Below are 15,318 nucleotides of genomic sequence, written 5' to 3'. Positions count from 1 at the left end.
CCACTTGAGAAGGCTATCCCAATATAATAGCTAATTTCAAAACTTGGATCTCACAGTGCTTAAAATTATCATTGTTTTTTGTTTTTGTTTATATATATATATTAGGAATCTTGGAAAACAGGAGGCTGTTCATAGTGAAAACAGATATTATTTCTCAGACGATTGGAAATACTACGTACTACGCTGCTGATTTGCCCATATGGTGTCAGGTTCCGCAATATGTGTTGATAGGCATCAGTGAAATATTTGCAAGTATAGCAGGTAAGTTTGTTCCTCAGGACAGCATTTTTGTCTCTTTAAACCTCTTCAATAGGTGAGTTCTGTGGATAATTTTCTAGATTTGTGTCCGTTACTTGAGGCTCGATGATTGGATGAATTTTCAGATATGCTGGAGGGAATCCATAGCAGCCTGGATTCTATATAGTGTGCCTAGAGATGTGTGCCGAAATCCAGTCATATTCTATAATAATGCATGTAACTTAATTGGCTTAACAAGCTAATAGCATTGATAACTGCACTTAAGCCATAATGAGAACTAATTGGCAATAATTAGAATTTACGCACTCAACTCGCTAAGCGTATTCTGTAATGAACTGTGCCTAAATTCTAATGCTTGTAGTTCAAAAGGGGCATCCCCAGATTTATCCACGTAGTTATGGAATATGACCCAGTGTGCTTAAATCTATGTGCCAGGATTTACGCCATGTTTTCATTGGTGTAAATGAATGCACATAGTTTTAGGCACTGGAATATCAACTAAATGTATTCTATGTACCGAGTCTAAATCTAGGAGCCGCTTATGGAATTTACTTAGGCGGAAATGTTTGCCACACAGATTTTTTAAACGCCTTATATAGAATGTGACCTAGTGTGTCCGAATTGCGTGTATGTAAAACTAAACTTGCATAATGTACTCACATATATAATGCATACTATACCAATTTATTTTTGTAAAACATAATTGCAAAATGAACAACACAGTAATTGCAAAATTAACAAATCTGTTTCAAGGCCTTTTCCTTTTAGGTTTTTGCAGGCATTAGTGCATGAAACCTGCAAAAAAAGTAAAGGCCTTAAAAACAAATATGCTAATTTTGCTATTAGCATGTCTTAGTAAAAAATACACTGATATAGCACTCTTGCTCATATGGTATGCAGGAGGGTGCACATGGTTTGTTAAAACATGTAATATGTGTAAAAATACGGCAATCCTATATATTTTTATCTGTATGCATGCATGTATTTGGATGGATTTGGCAAAAGATAAACTCCTTACATATAGTATGCGATTCTTTATATATCTATATATCTGATCTTGATTTGTCCTTGCCATTTTCAGGACTTAGACCATAGAAGTCTGCCTGGCACTCTCCTTGTTCTAAAATGTTTGGAGTTATTGTTGAAGTACCTGAAAAGCTCCACTCCAGCTCATCCAAATCTATTCAGCCATGATCAGGGCACAGACCGTAGAAGTCAGCCCAGCACTAGCTTTGTTTCCCAATTTGACCACCTCCCTTTCCAAATTCCTTCCAAATTCCCCACTGTTCCCATGAGTAGAAGCTGAGCTTTGTGCCATTTGCTAAGAAAGCACTTCTGGATTTTTATTTTTTTTTTCCAATAATTATTTCCAAAAAGATGAGACTAAGAGGGTGAAGGGGGTGGGAATAGAATATTGTAAATCCTCAGGAAAATTAGATAAACCCGAGAGATTGTACCTCTCCCACCTTATCCATCCCTTCATCTGCCTCAGATTCTACTAACTATATTCTAATATACATTTGAAACAAATATTTTTCTCAGAATTAACAATCAACAGTACTTCAGAAAAATATTTTCTTTCAGGGTCTCAAGAGAAAGAAACCGAGCAGATGAGAAACTGCAGGTTTCCCTGTTCAATATATTCTCCACATTTTCCACTTTAAGTGTAAACTTAGGGGCCCTTTTACAAAGATATGGTAGTGGTAGTGCGCGGCAAAACAGCACTACCGATGGGCACGCCCTGAGGTAGTTCTGTATTGGCTGCGCAGTTTCCTGCACCAGAAAATCATTTCTATTTTGTAGCATGGGGACAGAGAGTAGGCATTCCTGGCGATAATCAGGCAGCACCGGCACGTTGCCGCACGCTTTCTTATTACCACATAAGTAGCACATGAGCCCTTATTGCCTTCTAAATAAGAGGCAGTAAGGGCTCAGGTGGTAATGGCCGTGCACTAATTTGGAAATTTGACACCAGAGGCCTCCACAGAATGAACAGATTGAACCTGAGATTTCAAAACATTCATTTTAGTAATCAAAGTGTTAATCTTTGGTCCAAACTACTGGAGTTTTACTACCAAATGTGCAGTAAATATTGCAAAATATATTTTTTTAGTTGTGTACAAGATTTCAGTTCTGGTAACAACTTTCCATATATTCACCAAGGTAACTTCCTGAGAAGGATTGCTTTTACCTGGATATGGCTCTAAGGATGGTGGGATCACTACTACTTTAGGAATAGGAATTACTACCAGTGCTGCAGTGGTGGAAGAGGTACAATCTTTGTCTAAATTTCCTGAGAATTCAGTCTCAGGTGGGGGGAGGTGAGCCCTTCCACCAAGACTGAAGGAGGCACCCGCAGCTACTAACACAGCCTTCACCTGTAATGCCATTTACTGGAACTGCCACAACATCTTTGTTTGTAGGACCTGCCGTTTTAAGACTCAAATGTTTACTTTTAATTTTCCATTTGCCCATAATGGAGGAAAGTAGTACTCGTAACTAATCCAACTTAAACACCATGAGAGAACTCAGTAAGTTTCAAAGAGGCTTGAATTAAAAATTTGCAGTCTTGTCTTCCATGATGTACTACTGACTGTATTGCTTGCTTTCTCCCTATAGTTATTGCCTCTCTTGCTGACTCAGGGTGATTGGGCCATGCCACCTTTTCTGACATTACATGAAGTGGGACACTTTCTCCCCGTCTTTCTACTCTTTAAATTTGCACTTACATCTTCCACGGCACACGCCGAACGAGCATGACAGAGGATCATGTCATGCTTCTTTGTGCACTCTTTCGGGGCAGCCAGATCATTAGTTTTCTGGCTGTGTTTTTGCTTTTTATCAGACCAGTGGATTTTTCATTTGATAACCAATTTCCTATTCCTGTGTTATGGAGATGACAACTACACACTACCACACAGTCTTCTGATCGAGGTTAGGGTGAGTTCACATACTCTTATTCCTATAACTTCTGCCAACACTCTAACACCTTACAATCTTCACTTCAAGTGGGCCTCCCAAATATTTGTTTGGTTCATTACAAGTCATTTTCATTTTGCAACATCTCTTAGATCTAGGCATTGTGATGCTGCTAATTATTTTACTTTTTCTTTTGTTAAGAAAACAGGAGAGAGACTGTTAGCTTTTGAGAGAAAACCCTGGCAGTTCAGGCTGCTAGATTAGAAATTAGGTCGTTACCCCAGAATGCTTTGTATCCAACTGTCCCTCTTTCCCCATGGATCTCCTTACTCTCCCTTTAGAAAAGCCAAGTATCAACCTGTAATTCTGAAATCCTTAACAAAGTTGCTCTTCCTCATAATTTTAAACTGCATCGCCACCAAACACATCCCTAGTATCACTGTGGCCTTCGACCTCAACATCAGCTGCATCACTGCGAACATCAGTGGCGCAAGACCCACCTCCCACTACATTTTTCATTATTTAAGAAGTCTGCCTCCCACTTTAAAAGGTCAATAACGTTTGCTGAAAAGGACTTCTCCACTCTCCTTTGTAAAGATTCCAAACCCTTCCTGCCTTTTCAAATTACCAGTTCCTCTCAAAACGCTGCCTCTTCCTTCTCCCTCACAGCAGATGATCTTGTGTTCACATTTAGTAATGGATCTTCAAGCTTCCGTTACAACCTGCACATCACCCTTGAATGTGTCCATCACCGCCCGTTCATGTCATACTTTCTCAGTTTTTCAAATACCATCTCAACCTTAGGTTTCTAAAATGATGGTCATCCATAACCACCACCTCCACACCCTCTGTTCTCCTCTCTAACTACCTCTTAAAACAGTTCTCTGGATCACATAACATATTTTCATTCTGCGATTGCCACAAGCCTTTCTACTAGTGTAATCTCACTGGCTTGGAAACTTTTTAGGGTACCAGTTCAGATGTTTCTGGCTCGATGAATTATTGCCCTAACTTCCATTTGTGTCCAAACTGTCAGAAAAAACTCATGGCTATGCAATTCACCTCTTTTCTAGACAAAATTAATTCTCTTTACTCCTGTCAGACAGGCTTTCAGGATCTTTTTTTTTTTTTTTTAAACTTCTAGCTGTTATTGATTGTGCTCATTATACTCTCATCTCACTTGACCTTAGCGCAGCATTTGACCTAGTAGATGATAACATCCTCCTTCACCGCCTTGAAACAGGAATAGCTGGAACACCCCTGGTTTGATTTAGATCTTATCTCTGCAGCAGAGCGTGCAAGGTGTTATAGTCTACTCATCTCTTCATGGTCTCCATGTAGTGTCCCTCAAGGTTCAGTTTTTAGGACCCATTCTCTTTAAAATTTTCCTTTCAACTCACGCTTTTCCTTCAAACACTCAGCATCACTTTCTTAATATACACTGATGATTTGCAATTTCTGTTTCCCTTGGCAACCAGGAACCCTGTTGTAATTGCAGATATTTCCCATAAATTAACTCAGATCACTGATTGGTTTGTTTTTTTTTTGTTACATCATCTAAAACTGTAGCCATACTCTTCCCCTTGTTCAGCTCCTCTGATCTCACCCTTGGTCCCTCTGTTTCTGGTACACTCATCCCTATGAAGGATGAGGTAAAGATTCTTGATATCCTTATTGATGATCAAATAACATTTAAAAATCATATACCTCTATCAGTAGTAAATCATTCTTTATTCTTAGACAAATACACCTAGCAAGACCTTTCTTTGATAATTTCTCACATTTGTCTCATTATACACTCCCTTGTACTTTCCCACCTGGACTATTGTAATTCTTTTTTTTTTTTTTTTTTTTTTTGTTAATAGTCTTTATTGGCAATAGAAATCTATGTTTGATGTTTGCTGATATATGTTTTTGATGTAGTGTATTTTTATTGATACAGTTTGTTCAGGGCTACACTTGTGGACTATTGCAATTCTATCCTTCATAGCCTACTACAGTACCAACTACACCATTTGCAACTTATCTAAAATACTGATGTCAAATACAAAAAAATATGATAATGTCATAAAATTACCTTAACATTCTTAATATTCACGCTGGTCTGCATTTGTTCTTATTCAAATATCTTAGCCCATAATCTCCTAAAAGCTCTCTACTTTCTCTCAAACATCATCTTCTGGTTATACCTACTAAACCTCCAAATCCGTTCTCATCCCGCTAGAACATCCTCTGTTTATTTTTTTTTTCTCCTACCTTTTGGAACACTCTGGACTTACAGATAGTGCGAGACCTCCACAGTTCAACCTCCATCCTTTTTGGGTGTGATTGGGAGTGTTGTCCTTAGTATAAAACTATAGAAATATGACACTATTAACTCTTTGGTGCTAGCTGGTATACAGTTCAGAGGATAATTACATTCCCTTTTATCTATAGATAAGAACATAAGAATAGCCATACTGGGTCAGACCAATTGTCCATCTACCCAGTATCCTACTTCCAACAGTGGCCAATCCAGGTCACAAGTATCTGACAGAAACTTAATTAGTAGCAACATTTCATGCTACCAATCCCAGGGCAAGCAGTGGCTTTCCCCCATGTCTATCTCAATAACAGAGCATGGACTCTTCCTCTAGGAAATTGTCCAAACCTTTTTTAAACCCAGATACGTTAATTGCTGTTACCACATCCTCTGTCAGTGAGTTCCAAAGCTTAACTATTCTTCTATTCTTCTTCTATTTCCTTCTATTTGTGTTAAAAGTATTTCCATGTAATTTCATCGAGTGTCCCCTAGTCTTTGTAATTTTTGAAAGTGAAAAATTGATTCACTTCTACCCTTTGTACATCACTCAGGAGTTTATAGACCTCAATCATATCCCCCCTCAGCCCTCTCTTTTCCAAGCTGAAGAGCCCTCACCTCTTTAGCCTTTTTTAGCCTTTTTATCACTTTGGTTCTTTGAACGTTTTCTAATTCCGCAATGTCATTTATTTTAGATAAGGTGAGCAGGATTGAATGCAGTACTCAAGGTGAGATGGTACCATGGAGTGATAACAGAGGCATTATAATATTTTTGATCTTAGTTTTCATCCATTTCCTAACAATTCCTAGCATCCTGTTTGCTTTTTTTGGCCACCGCCATACTCTGGGCAGAAGATTCAGCGTATTGTCTACAATGATACCTAGATCTTTTTTTTTGAGCGCTAACTCCTAAGGTGGACCTTAGTATCAGGTAACTATGATTCAGATTATTCTACCCAATGTGCATCACTTTGCATTTGTCCACATTAAATTTCATCTGTCATTTGGATGCCCAGTCTTCCAATTTCCTAAGGTCTTTCTGCAATTTTTCACAATGTGCATGTGTTTTGACAACTTTGAATAGTTTTTTTGTCATCTGCAAATTTAATCACCTCACTCGTTCTGTTTTCCAGATCATTTATAAATATGTTAAATAGCACCGGTCCCAGTACACATCCCAGCACTTCATTCTTCACCCTCCATTGAGAAAAATGGCCATTTAACCCTGTCCTCTGTTTTCTGACCAGTAAACAATTCCTAATCCACAGAAGGACATTGCCTCCTAATGTCCTAATACTAAAAAGAACTGATACAGCACCCCACACGTATTATAAGAAAAATAGCATATGGTTTATTTACATAGCAGCATAAACAGTGAAATATGCAAGAATAATGACGTGGTTTTACCTTTATTCAGACTGAAGCAAATGTGCACACATACAGAACCCTAAGAGAGGCTTCTAGTTCAGCCAGTGCCTAACCCAACAGCAATGACAGCACTGATACAACCTGAATGAAGACAGTCTGGGTCACCAGTAGGTGTTAGGTAGGCAAGGTGTTCCTCAGGTCAGTCAGATTACAGAGAAGGGGCAACCCTTCAGATCAGGTAGAATACATGAAGCCTTTCCTCTGTCAACAACCTCTTTTATACAGAAATCGCGACCTGCAGCTGGATTAGTGATGTGTATTCTGGCCTTATTGTCAGTGCATAAATAACTTTGTTTATCCCAAATGTTGTGAATTAAGGGGCCAATCACCTTGACAATGAGCTGGGGATTCATAAACAATGTGCAGTGTTCATCCATAGTGTCTCTCCAGCTGCAAGGGAAATTCTGATTGTCCTTTGCTGGTACATACATACCCTCCTGTACTTAGGAGGGTATGTATGTACACACATGATTATAATAGAATTGTTCCTACAAAGTTCCATATATGATAAATTTGAAATGCATGCATATGATTTTGAAATTGAATTGGAACTTGAATTTCAAAAGGTTCACTATAGTTTTTAAACATAAAAGGTACATGTCACCCAGGAGTCAGTCAATTAGCTACATGCTTCCTGGTGGGGTTAGTGGGTTAAACACCTCCCTCCCCCTGCGGTTCTTCCATCCTTCTTGACCTGTAGAGGTAGAATCAGAATTTTAGCAGACACGGTCAAAGGGACATACTACTACTAATACTTATCATTTCTAAAGCGCTACTAGACATATGCAGAGCTATACACTTGAACATGAAGAGACAGTCCCTGCTCCACAGAGCTTACAATCTAATTAGGACAGACAAACAGAACAAACAAGAGATAAGGGAATATTAAATTGAGGATGATGAAATAAGAGTTCTGAATAAGGGTTAGGAGTTAAAAGCAGCATCAAAAAGGTGGGCTTTTAGCTTAGATTTGAAGATGGCCAGAGATGGAGCTTGACGTACCGGCTCAGGAAATCTATTCCAGGCATATGGTGCAGCAGGATAAAAGGAATGGAGTCTTGAGTTAGTGGTGGAGGAGAAGGGTGCAGATAAGAGAGATTTCCCCATTGAACGGAGTTCCCGGGGAGGAATGTAGGGAGAGGTGAGAGTGGAGAGGTACTGAGGAGCTGCAGAGTGAATGCACTTATAGGTCAATAAGAGGAGTTTGAACTGTATGCGGAAACGGATAGGAAGCCAGTGAAGTGACTTGAGGAGAGGGCTAATATGAGCATAACGACACTGGCGGAATATTAGTCATGCAGCAGAATTTTGAACAGATTGAAGAGGAGAGAGATTGCTAAGTGGGAGACCTGTGAGAAGCAAGTTGCAATAGTCTAAGCGAGAGGTGATAAGAGTGTGGATGAGGGTTCTGGTAGTGTGCTCAAAAAGGAAAGGGCGAATTTTGCTCCTAAATTTGAAAGCCAGTTCAATTTAGCCCAGGAGGATCCTTGACAACTTGTCATGCCGGCTTGTTTTCCTTGAGTCTGTACCTGGAAAATATAAATACAAGCAATTTATTCATCAGAAATTGAGTTTTGATCACTCTCTCTCTCTCTCATTTAGGATGGCAGTAAGCTTCCTAGGGTGGTATGGTCTGAATTGATTAATATGGACCCACTTCAGGGTACCTTCTTCATCCCCAGCCTTCCTAATGCTAGAACATCCTCTGTCTGTTTTCTCCTACCCTTTGGAATACTATCTCACTGGACTTACGGATAGAACTGTCATTTTTAAGGTTTGTCTATACTTAAAGCTTACTTCTCAAAAGAGTTTCCACCAGAACCTAAATGATGAGTAATCTTCCCTTCATTGTTCCATTCCAGCAAGACTGCCCCCTTTCACTACCCTGGCTATTCTTTTTCACTACCCTTCCCCATTATTTGTAGCACCCCTCTTTAGCTTAGTTTGATATAATTATTTGCATTGTAACCTAGATATTCCTTTCTTCCTCCTCCCTTCCTACTGAATTATCTTAGATTTGTACACTGCTTAGATAATTTTATTTTACTTGCAATATGTTAAATAAACTTGAACTGTTGCAGTGCAATTTAAACACCTCTGAGGTTACATAGATAATGCCATAAAAGGCGATCGTCTTCAGTGTAAATCTTCCCCATGAAACTGTACTTTCAGCAGGCAGGGGACAGTGCCTTGAAGTTTTCTAATTTTCATTGTTAATTATTTTTTGATATTTTAATGATGGCTATGTACTTGTCAGAATTTAGTTAATGAGCTTCAGTAGGATATAAATTTATCAGACAGAATAAACAGCTTGTAAGTTTTTTTTTAGCTTTTCAATGGACTAAAATTGACCAGCTTCTGAGAGCTGTACTAGTCTTACTGCACACACCTAGTCAATAAACAGGTGTCTACGGCTTGTTTGACCTTTTATCTACAGAAGTCATATTAGGATAAGAGTTTGACTCGAGTAACATAAATACCTTTTCACAGACAGGGTGGTGAATGCTTGGAATGGTCTTCCTTTGGATTTAGTAGAATTTTAAAAATCAATTCAAGTTAAGGAAAAGGGATTCTTCACTTCCAGGAGAGGGCATATCAACTGGGCTGAAGCCAAATACAAACAGAATTAAAGCAGACTGACTAGATGGACCCTACAGTCGTCATCTGTTTTTATGTTCTATGTATCTCTTTGAGACTAACATAGCAGACTTAGGTGGTCTTTTACTAAGCCGCAGTAGTGTTTTAAAAATCAGCTGGCGGTAAACGCCGAGATGCCCATAGGAATATAATGGGCGTCTTTGCATTTACTACAAGCTGATTTCTACCGCGAGCTAAAAATACTACTATGGCTCAGTAAAAGGCCCCCTTAATCTTATTTTCAGATTAGCAGTTGACATGATCCTTGAACCCAGCTTTTAGGTGTGCAGTTAATTAGATAAACAGTGTTGTAGAAACTTTCATTTTACATCAGGAAAAAACAGCTATCAGAAATCCTTAGCTAAGCAAGGATTCATGTCTGCTAATTAGTGTACCTTTCACTTGGTTACAGTATATAGTAAGAAGCTGCTGTTACAGTACAGAAGGGTGGTCAATATCTGCAAGAACAGAATCTTCAAGATTAAAAGTTCCAAAAACTCATTCTTCTGATTATAGCTTTGAAACACCCTTAACACAAGGGAAACAAGTTTGGCCTAATTTAAGATTCAAATGTTGTGTAAAATCATCTACATTTTTTTCTTCTTAAAAGTCCCCACATTGTGTTCTCTTTCCATTGATGGTAGTTTATATTTTGGCCTATAGGGTGTGGTGCTTAGTGCAGTCTTGGTACTGCTACAGCTAACCAATGTTTGTTTCTTGTCCCCTTTGATACCTATAGAAATAGTCATGCGGTGTCATGATAATGGTTTATTCTGACACTTAAATCTCCTTCTTAGCATCACTTTAAGATCAGGCTCTTAAGTGAGTCATGCTTTGGAACAAATGGAGATCACTTGGGCTACTGTTCGACATGCAGCTCTGTCTGCTGAGTCAGTAGTTTCTATTGTTGGCATAAAGATATTTTCCAGTGCATGTAATTTGGAACATTGAAGACAATCCCTAAACAGAACGAAAATAGGAAGTTGCCTTGGTCTGCCTTTGCAACATTTGTGACCACACTAAATTCTTGAAGGCTATCGACATGTGTTCTGAAGACAAATGTAATGCTTCATGTGGCAGCATTACTGACTGAAGGGCTCTGCTCAGGATAGATAATGCTGGAAAGCTGACTTCCTCTCATCCTTCAAGTAATTAATGGAAAAGATTTATGGGAATTGCTTTTTTTATTTTTGGAAAAAGTGTTGTTAAAGGAGATTATATGGATTTAGGCTGTCTGTTTCTCAGTTTAGGTGTGTTTAGGGTTGGAGGGCAGGAGGATTTGAGTTGTCTTGGTTTCTATGCTGAATTTAAAGATAGATTTTTTTTATAGTAAGAGCCTTCTAAGACTTCACCACAGAAATGTGCATCAGATGTCACTTAGGGCTCTGTTTACTAAGGTGTGCTAGTGTTTTTAGCGCGCACTAACCGTGTAGACGCCCATAGGAGTATTATGGGCATCTACACAGTTAGTGCATGTGCTAAAAACGCTAATGCGCCTCTAGTGTGGCTTAGTAAACAGGGTCCTAAATGAAAACAAATGCTGATGGGACGGGCAAAAAAAATTCAGCCACTGGTTTTGTTTGAAGGAGAAAACTGTCTTTTTAAAAATGTTATATTTATTGAAACTTAGATACAACCCAATGATAAATCACTTGTAATGAAATCTACGGGAAAAGGTACAGAATGAAATTCTATATCAATAGAAATAAAAAGAAAAAAATACTTATATCTAAGTCCATGACACTGCGGAGAGAGCATCGAGTGGTAAAAAAAACGCTGCAACAACATCTGCTTGTCTTCCCAAGCTTAAACGTCATAGAGGCTTTTTCCCACCTACCTGTGATGTCATTCGGTTCAGCGTTTGAGCTGATTTAGGGAGAAACCTTTTTCTGGAGGTTAGAGCTCCGACTCTTGTTGCGCCAACAAATGAGTGCAACAAAGGAGCTCCTTCGTGTGGACTTCAGAAGGACTTTGGAAGGTTTCTCCGACTGTGTTTTGGGGAAATATAGTGAGACGATGTGTTTTAGTCATATACCGGTATTAATTGGGAGGGGTAGATATGATGATCTACAGAGGAATTCTTATTATAAAAATGTGAGAACAAGAGAATTGATTCCAGTTGATGTTTCATATTTTTATATGTTTATCGATTAGGAATCTTAGTGTTTTCAATAAATGCAAGATCAGTAAGGAATAAGGTTTCTTTGCTTTTTGATTTAATTAGAGAACAGGATGATGATATTTTGTGTGTTACCGAGTCTTGGCTTGGTTATTCTGCTTTATTTCAAAGGAGGAAAGAGAAAAGGGGAGGAGGAGTTGTATGTATTTTTAAGAGTGAATTGTAATGGGTTTGAAGAGGATGATAAGGAGATATTGGTATTGTCATTCAGCATGGTTCATTTTGTTTTAGTGTATGCAGTTCCAGGGTTTTATATAAGGATTACTCATCTTTGAAATAAAGGAGGAAAGAGAAAAGGGGAGGAGGAGTTGTATGTATTTTTAAGAGTGAATTGTAATGGGTTTGAAGAGGATGATATGGAGATATTGGTATTGTCATTCAGCATGGTTCATTTTGTTTTAGTGTATGCAGTTCCAGGGTTTTATATAAGGATTACTCATCTTTAAGTTTTATTGCTTCTAATTTGAATTTAAATACAATTTTAATGGGTGATTTTAATTTGAGGGTTGATTTAGTTAAGGACGATGATTTAGTTGAAGGTTTGTTGGAATCCTTAGATGCATTAGGATGGAGACAGATTATATAAAAGTGCCCTCACATTCTGCGGGATATAATTTAGATTTCGTTTTTGAAGAAAAATTGAAAGGCTTAGGTTGCCTGAATGTAGAGTCGATGCAATCTATACCTTGGTCAGATCAAGCTTTGATAAAAATGAAAGTAAATTGTACTGGAGATAGTATGATTTTTGAAAAAAAAAAAAAAACGAGAAATGTAGTAGAAAGCATTTTGAATTGGAAGATCGAAAAAAGGAGTTGAGTAATGCTTTACCTACGTTGACACTTGAGGAGGAGGACTTAGTAGATTTACTAGTGGAAAAGTGGAATGTATTGTTATCTAATTCTATGGATATTGTTGCACCTTTGAATAGTAAAGTTATGAAGAGATCAAATAAAGTTCCATGGTTTACTAATGATATCAGGGTGATGAAGCAAGAATTGAGGAAAATAGATCATGAGTGGAGAAAATATCCTTCAAGGGTGACTTGAATTACTAATCCTTGATAAGATGACTGAATATAGGAATATGACTTATAAAGCAAAATGTGAGTTTTATGATAGAGATTGAACAAGTGTCCAAGTACTAAACAGCTTTTTTTGGTAGTTAATAGATTAACTCAGGATGAGGGGAGTGTGAATATAATGTCAGATTTCAAGTAATGATTTTGGTAATGGTTTTGTTGGAAAAGTAAAATGGATTACTGACCAATTTAATCAGATAAAATTACTAATTGACAGTGATTGCCATTTGCATGATAGTGAGCAATGGGTTTTTGCAGGAGTATCTCTCAAGAAATGATTAAACATACATTTTCTAAGGTAAATAATAGTTTTTGTAAAAAAGACTTTTGTTAACCATCTGTAATTAAGGCTTTGAAGCAGATAGCAATTCCAGTGATTAGTCAAATCATTGATGGATGTTTTAAAGAGGATAAAGTGCCTGATGTTTTGAAGGAGACTGTTAGACTATTATTGAACAATGTGAAAGCTAATCTGAACTCTGTAGAGAGTTATAGGCCTATCTCAGACTGGTCTATGATCAATTAGTGCATTTTTAAATTTTATCTGCGCATTGTTTTATTTTAATAAAGTATTGGATGCGAATCACTTTGGTTTTCGCTCACACCATGACACTGAGACGTTATTGTAATGGACAACCGTTTTTTAATGGTGATTCTTGATGTTTCAGCTGCATTCGATACTATAAACCACACTGTCTTTTTTTTTATCATTTATAATTTTTCATTTTACAAGGGTCACTTGCAAACAGTAATACAGAGATGACTGTACATTAATGCAATATAAAAAAAAAGTCTCCACTAGAAAAATATATTATATACAATCATTCTCTTTTTTAGACCACAAAATAAGGAAGAACAAGAGGAGGAGGTTTAATAATTGAGGAGAAAAATAGTAACATAATCTTTAAGGAAAATGACCTGGTTAGTTCACAACTTACTTATCATTAATCAAAGTTCTTATTCTCTAACTTCCTGGCTATCCGGAATCTTTATAGAATCTATTAACACTTGAAGCTGATCCGGTTCAAAAAAAGACATAGAAACCACACTATCTTAATAAACAGATTACAATCAGTTGGAGTAAGCGGTGCAGTTTTAGAGTGGTTTCAATCTTGTTTGTTTGTTTAGAAAGAAGTTTTAGTGTTTTACAAGGGAATGATGTATCAGAATCTCAGTTAATTATTAACAGGCATTCCACAAGGTTCATGCTTGACTGCTCTTTTTAATGATGTTGGGGTTTTTTTAGTACCCCTTTGTCGACTGTTAAACTGTTGGAATTCAGTTTAGGCTATATGCAGATGATACACAGTTTCTTGTTCCTTTTGAGAAGAGTATTTGACACATTTAATAGATTGAAGTTAATTTTGTGGTATATTAATTGTTCGATGCAAATGGCCTGTAATTGAATGTTAAAGACCTAGATTGTATTGTTGGCCACATGATTCTGATGATATTCTGACAGTTTCAATTTGAGAATGATTTAATACCTATTGTGTGAAATCTGAGAGATTTGGGTGCAATGCTTGATGAAGGATTAACAGTGGAAGTGCAGGTAAACAAAATCATCAGAGATGTTTATTTTAGTGAGGCGATTGAGGACTTCATTAAAGCCACATAATTTCAGAACTATTGTACAGAGTCTAATTACTCTGTTTTGATTACACTAATGCAGTGTTGTTAGGACTCCAGAGAAGCCAGATGAAAGCACTGCAAATAGCACAAAACTAGGTGGCTAGGGTATTGACAGGAACCATTCGTTCAGAACATATTACTCCTGTTTTAAAGAGTTTGCACTGGTTGCCTATTGAGCAAAGGATCCAGTTTAAAATTCTTTGTCTGGTGTTTAAGATTTTAAAACAACAAGTCTCAGATTATTGGCAGCTAGGTTGTATATTTACCAACCACTACTACTACTATTTAGCATTTCTGTAGCGCTACAGGCATACGCAGCGCTGCACAAACATAGAAGAAAGACAGTCCCTGCTCAAAGAGCTTACAATCTAATAGACAAAAAATAAAGTAATCAAATCAATTAATGTGTACAGGAAGGAGGAGAGGAGGGTAGGTGGAGGAGAGTGGTTACGAGTCAAAAGCAATGTTAAAGAGGTGGGCTTTCAGTCTAGATTTAAAGGTGGCCAAGGATGGGGCAAGACGTAGGGGCTCAGGAAGTTTATTCCAGGCGTAGGGTGCAGCGAGAAAGAAGGCGCGAAGTCTGGAGTTGGCAGTAGTGGAGAAGGGAACAGATAAGAAGGATTTATCCATGGAGCAGAGTGCACGGGAAGGGGTGTAGGGAAGGACGAGTGTGGAGAGATACTGGGGAGCAGCAGAGTGAGTACATTTATAGGTTAGTAGAAGAAGTTTGAACAGGATGTGAAAATGGATAGGGAGCCAGTGAAGCGACTTGAGAAGAGGGGTAGTATGAGTAAAGCGACCCTGGTGGAAGACGAGACGGGCAGCAGAGTTTTGAACCGATTGGAGAGGGGAGAGGTGACTAAGTGGGAGGCCAGAAAGAAGCAGATT

The 15,318-nt window shown here is 37.9% G+C and overlaps 1 protein-coding gene across 2 annotated transcripts in view; it reads left to right on the top strand.

Annotated features, from left to right (window-relative positions):
• The window catches only part of SLC15A4 (solute carrier family 15 member 4), a 98,310-nt gene that overhangs the window by 53,487 nt on the left and 29,505 nt on the right, over positions 1–15,318 (top strand). The window contains exons 6-7 of one of the 2 annotated variants that reach the window (XM_030218996.1): positions 106–261; positions 13,057–13,096. In XM_030218996.1, the coding sequence (XP_030074856.1) occupies positions 106–261; positions 13,057–13,076 (176 nt within the window). In that variant the 3' untranslated portion in view covers positions 13,077–13,096. The remainder of the gene's footprint in view (positions 1–105; positions 262–13,056; positions 13,097–15,318) is intronic. The other variant, XM_030218995.1, reaches the window with a different exon arrangement.

The sequence above is a fragment of the Microcaecilia unicolor genome, chromosome 11, assembly GCF_901765095.1.
Source record: "Microcaecilia unicolor chromosome 11, aMicUni1.1, whole genome shotgun sequence".
NCBI classification, from domain to species: domain Eukaryota; kingdom Metazoa; phylum Chordata; class Amphibia; order Gymnophiona; family Siphonopidae; genus Microcaecilia; species Microcaecilia unicolor.
The sequence above is the reverse complement of the archived record's forward strand: the minus strand, read 5'-3'. Positions and strand labels throughout refer to the sequence as shown.